The 5,972-nt window shown below is 37.6% G+C and overlaps 1 protein-coding gene across 1 annotated transcript; it reads right to left on the reverse strand.

The window, feature by feature from the left end:
• Positions 1 to 803: 803 nt before the first annotated feature.
• LOC130870216 (vomeronasal type-1 receptor 4-like) lies at positions 804 to 1,751 on the reverse strand. Its single transcript, XM_057762828.1, has one exon. It carries the CDS (start codon positions 1,740 to 1,742, stop codon positions 804 to 806), a length of 939 nt encoding a protein of 312 aa, XP_057618811.1. The 5' UTR covers positions 1,743 to 1,751.
• Between the last annotated feature and the right edge of the window lie 4,221 nt (positions 1,752 to 5,972).

Genomic DNA, 5,972 nt, shown 5'->3' on the forward strand with positions numbered 1-5,972 from the left:
CTATTAGAAACCTGTTATTTTGCATTGAGAAGCATAAAGGGAGTGGATCTGGCTGAGAGAGGAGGTGCGGAGACACTGGCAGGATAAAGGGAGAGGAAACTGTGTTCAGATTACATAGTATGTGAAAGCAATTTGTGTTTCATAAAAGGTGAGAATACTAGCAAAAGAAATTCAAGAACACCTCAAACAAATCAATTATTTTAAATTTATTTGAGTATGAGATGAAAAATACGAATCATGAATTTGATCCAACATGGCTAAAGGAGCTGCCCATCTTCCCAGACTTTGTTCAGGACTGTTGCTACAAGGTTAACAACAGACAGGCAGTGTTTTTCCTGACAAGCAATGTGTCTTGGAAAGTATTACTGAAGAAGACTTATGGTTCCACTGCAGGTTAAATCAGCTGTCATGGGACAAGAGCCACCTGAAGCACAAGTTTACTGCTACGCATGGTTTCAGCTTGCCTTGCAATATCAACAAGGTGTCTATGCAGTAGCCAAGTAGCAAAGAATCCATGATAGGATAAAAGCCACAAGAAAGCATCTCTATCTGCAGCTGGAGTACTAGCTTATTTTCACATCATCTGGGCAAATGAAAAGAACCACTCTCTGAATGTTGAAGACTACAGTGGGCCAAACACAATCTGAACAGCTTATATAGGTTACTACTTCCACCAGTTGACAGAGCTCCCATACTCACTTTGGTTAATCTTAGAAAAACAAGGTGCTACCTACTTAACTTTCTTTATTGATATCTTAGGGTGTTAATTGAGTATGACATTTGATAATGGAAACACCTATATTTTATATTGTTATAATGAAATTAGGGGACTTTTTTCTTAACCAGGCCAAACTGAATCTGAACACAATGGAGAAATGACTCTTAAGAACAAAGGGTCCAAAAGAGGGAAAAGATAGAGCAGTGAGGTGAGTGACATTCAACAGCCACAAATTGTGCTTATACAAAAGACCAACGCAGCTTCGCAAGACAGTGGAGAGAGTATAAAAAGCCAGAAAGGTAGAAACTAGGACAAGGATATTCTGGGTAGCCCTGGACTCAGGGAAGCTTCTCCTGGAATGATAAGAATTGCAGATGAGCTGAACCCTCTGCTTGTGTCTATACAGAAAAACGATTATGGAGGCACTGGACCAGGCAATGAGCAGAGAAAAGAAGAATTCAGGGCACATTGCCAATATTGCATAGAGTGAATCACTGATTTCATCATGCCCTGCAACAGAGCAGTACCCAAATTCTCGTTTTCTCGTCACATTATTTTTATTCATTTTCATAAATGGGTACATAAAGAAAATGAAATTTATCAGCATATACATGACCCAGAGGAGGGCAATGTAGCAGCCAATATTCTTAGCAACTTTGATTTTATGGTTCTTCCAACAAGATTTTCTGGGACTGATGGTGATGGCCTGGAAAACACTCAATAGGCAGGTTATACAAATGGACAAACTTCGACTAAATCCTTGAATGTACAATAGGAGAACACATCCAAAATCATTCAAGAACTGCTTCAGTCCCCAAATTGCCATTGTTTGGGGCACTCCTGAAGACAGAATGATCAAGGAATTGGCTGCCATTAGGTTCATGAGAATCAAATCTGTGGGCTTCAATGTGCATTCTTTATAGTAACGTATTACATAGTATAACATAAGATAAAAGTTTCCCATAATTCCAGTGGTAATTTGTAATAAGAAAATGATTCTTATTGCCAGATTCCAGGAGTCCATTCTGTGATTCAGCACAATTTCCTTTAAAATATGCTCACATTATTTCTCGGGTCAAATGAAAAATTACAAGTTATTACAGCCTGGAGGAAAAGAAAACACCATTAATCCATGGAGCTGCAGGCAGGCTTAAAGTAAGCATTCTTTAAACTAAGGATTTCAAGACCAGCTTCGACCACATAAACAGACCTCATCCAAATATTCGGCAGGAGCACTTACTTTCATGTATGTTACTGTCTGATTTCTCAATACCTCAGAATAAGCACACTAATGGAAGTGTAACAATAAAGTTTCCCAGAAAATGGATCACTCAGGATAATGGGATGGTGACCTCTATAAACAAGGAAAAGTGACAGGTGGTATAAACAAGCATAAAGTCTTTTAGAATATACTCTTATTTGCTAGTCAGTTCAAAAAATAATCAACTTCAATAACAACCCCAAAATTTAAATAAATCACTTAATTTTCCAACATAATATTCTTATCTATGATTTGGAGGTTTAATATAATGCACCAGGATCTCATTCACTTCCCTCTCTCCTCATGTCCATCCCACTTCCTTGTGACTGCCCCAAAGAAAAGAGAAAACATATACAAAGTCTATACTGTGTCGCCTATCACATTCACTGAAGCATTGTCAGGTTTCTTTAATAAAGCATTTTCTTTTTAAATAGATTTATTTATTTTTACTTATTTTCCATCCAGGTTGCAATTTTTTCTTCCACCTCCCGAATTGATACTCCTCCATTTCTGTTTAAGAAAGGGCAGGTCTCAAATGAGTATCAACAAAAAAATGACCTACGAATTGCAGTGTGTTCAAGCACCTCTTCATGTATTAAGGCTGGGCAAGCTGATATGTATATCTCTTATATAAACAAAGAATAGTAATGAGAAACGTATGGTACTCAGAGTATATCTATAGTGTTGTGGCAGGGCAAAGTTTCCTGTATCTTTTCTCAGCTGAAGCCATCTTTGTACTAACCTGAAATTGACTGTCCCCTTTCTACCCACCCCATGAAAAATCCCCTGGGTAAGGCCTAACTCTGTTCTAGACAGTGGGGGCTAAAGTGCCCCAGCTAACAGCAGTATTTTTAGATCTGTAAAATTGCTTGTTTGCTTTGCTTTCCCTTGCAAATTGACAGCCAGGATGTTGATTTTCTGAATTCTCTGTCTTTACAAGCTCCATGTAAAATGTATTCCAAGGTGTTCTGTAAGAAGTGTTTCTCTCCAGGCAGCCACAAGCCTTCTAAATACAGATTCTGAATATGAATTTTGGTCAAGTTTGGTGGTCTTTGGATTTTTATCCCACAACAATCTTAGATAAGAAAATTAACTAGGATGATGGTTCAAGTAACACTCATCATCATAGTAAACTATGATATAATTCATGAAAACTTGAATCTCATAGACACACAAACACTCATGTGTCTGCACAGTCAAGTCAGGAATATTATGGAGAAGAGACTTCCGGTGTGATGAAATCTTAGCAAATACACAACAAAATAAAAATAGGCAAAATATGACATTAGATATGTCAAGGATAAGGACAGTATCTGATGAATGATAGCTACTTGGGGAAAATGTTCAGTACATCTATTGAAATTGTGTCTGGGATAATCATAGACCACTCAGAAGTCTAGAGTGGAAATGACAGGAAAGAAATGAGTTAGACAGTCCATCTTTGTAGTGAAGTTTGAAGAAACTCTCTGGACACCACTTTGTATTATTTTAAGAGAAAGTCTCAGAAAACCATTCTTTCTTAATAAGAATATTTTAATACAATCTTTTCTCATTTTACATAGCTATCCCTGTTTCTACTCCCTTCCCTCCTCCCGCATCCTTCACTTTCCCCTGACCCTACCTCTCCATCCACTCCTCAGAAAGGGTAAGGCTTCCCATGGGAAGTCAACAAAGTTTGATTCTTCACTTCAAGACAAGTTCATGAGAGAGAGGAATGATTTTATGACCAAAGGGGTCAAGACAATCATAGTGATACCCACAGAAACAGCTGACCTAAGCTATTGAGAGCTCACTGATTCTGTACTGATAGTAGGCAACCAAATTTGGTCCACTGAACGCGGGGACAGCTATGAGGCTTGGACAGTCTGTAGGGCCATTGGTAATGGAACCAGGATTTTTCCCTACTGCTTGAACTGGTATCTATGAGCACATTTCTTTTGGAGGGATACCTTGTTCAGCCTAGATATAGGGGGAGAGCCTTGGTCTTGCATTGAAGTGAACTGTCAAACCATTCTTAAAATGAGTGAGGATTACTTGTAGAAACAGACAGTAGCAGCTGTGAATCAGCAAAAGCCTGAACCCTGCAGCCTCAGGGAGGGCAGTGTTGCCCTTCACTTTCATGAACATGTAGGGACATTCAAGCTAGACAATCTAATATTAGAGGAGAAGTCACAGTGAATCTGGGATCTGAAGTGGTTTAAACAGAGTAGAAAGATAAGCTGAGAAATTAGAAACTACCAAGTGTAATCTACACTTGCCTATGCACTGGCACCATAGGGAATACCTATAGTCAAAAGTAGAAACTACTGTCTTAAGGGATGTAATACAGGTAACAGGACAATTTTTACAGTTCCAAGTGGCATTTCATAGCCTTTAATTTTTAGAAATGTGTATTTATGTGGGAGTAAGTGAGGGTAGAGTCCAAGAGACTTGAAAACATCTCATAATAATATCACAGAGTAGGGTGGGGAGGGTAAAACAGTACATGTGTTTTGAAAGTGGGAGAAAAAATAATATACATGGGAGAGTATAAATGGAGATGAGGGAAAATAAATGAGAAAAGGGGAGGGTTTGGGCTCATCAAAGCAGTAAGTATGAAAATGCCTTTAGGAAACTTGATATGTTATCAGCTAATAAAACTTAAAAAATAAACAAATGAAACAAATTAAAAATTAGAGTAATGTATAGAAATAAAATGTTAAAAATACCAAATTTGGACATGCTTGCAGAAAAATCATGAATCTCATGCCCTAAAACCTTCTGTGAATATCATTACAAGCATGTTAATAAGGTTGCCTCTGCTTAAGTAAAAGGAACATAAACCTATGAAGCAATTATCATATACTGTTTTCATTTTTAACGTTCTATTTAGTATTTAACTATTCTGAGAAGGAATAATTTGTTTAATTACAACTGAACTTGTGTTATAAAAGGTGCTTTTTATTATCTGTAGTAATTCTGTCTCTTTAATCTTTGATATAAAATTATAATTGTATCATTGTGCCTTTCTTCCCTCCTACCACTTTCAAGTAGCCATACAGACATTTTCTCTCAAATTCATGTGTGCAAGCCTCTGTGTATTTATATATAAAATCTGCTCAGTCAGCATGATGTTACTTACTTGTACTTGATTTCAGTGTTGACTATTCAGAGCAATTTCTTTCATGTTTTTTAATCTCTAATTCCTTTAGAAAAAAATTTTCTTTTTCACAAAAGAAGTAGACCTTTAAAAAACACAGCTAATAAAGAGACGACAAGGGGAAAACACACCTTATCAAAAAACAGAGCACAACTTACTGTGGATTGCCAAGCCACACTTGAACACCCTCAATGCACTCCAACACTCAAGGCTCAAGAAATATTGTACCATGGTACAGGATGTAGAAACACTGTAAGAGTCAGAGGAATATATATCTGCTGTGAGATTGCATCTCCTAAAACCAGTGGGGGAAATTACACACATGAAGTCTCAAAATTGTTGTCTATAAAAATCTGAACAATGGCACCAGCAGACATGCTGACAGGGAAGGGGAAAATACCTTCTAACCGCTAGAAATGGCACTTTTAAGAATAACCATACAAATGAATTTAGTTTTTATAACATCCAATAGCAATTGTGCGAGTATTGACTTGCAGACTACTTAGACATGTCTAATGGCAATACATCATCAATTAACTGATATGCAAAAATAGAATTCTACATACCAATTTTGGCCTTAAGCTATTCCATGGCATCTCAGCCATGGGGAAGAGGGTGGGCTGCTGCTGGCCAGCAGGACAGGAATGCATCAATGTCACCATGCACTAGAGATAATGTAGTCAAAATGACCAATGTGAACCTTGACTGTTCCACAGTGTAACGGAAGTGTGTAGAGAGTTTGCTGTGCTGGAGAACCACACCCATGGCCCATAACCTGAAGGAACAAGAGGAAGAGATTCATTTGGCATCAAATATTGAACATAACTATGTAGACCAGTATCATATGCAGGTGG

This window comes from Chionomys nivalis, chromosome 2 (assembly GCF_950005125.1).
Source record: "Chionomys nivalis chromosome 2, mChiNiv1.1, whole genome shotgun sequence".
NCBI lineage: Eukaryota > Metazoa > Chordata > Mammalia > Rodentia > Cricetidae > Chionomys > Chionomys nivalis.

Excerpts from the sequence above, each read along its gene's own strand:
- LOC130870216 (XM_057762828.1), bottom strand. The coding sequence starts at position 1,742 with ATGGACTCCTGGAATCTGGCAATAAGAATCATTTTCTTATTACAAATT.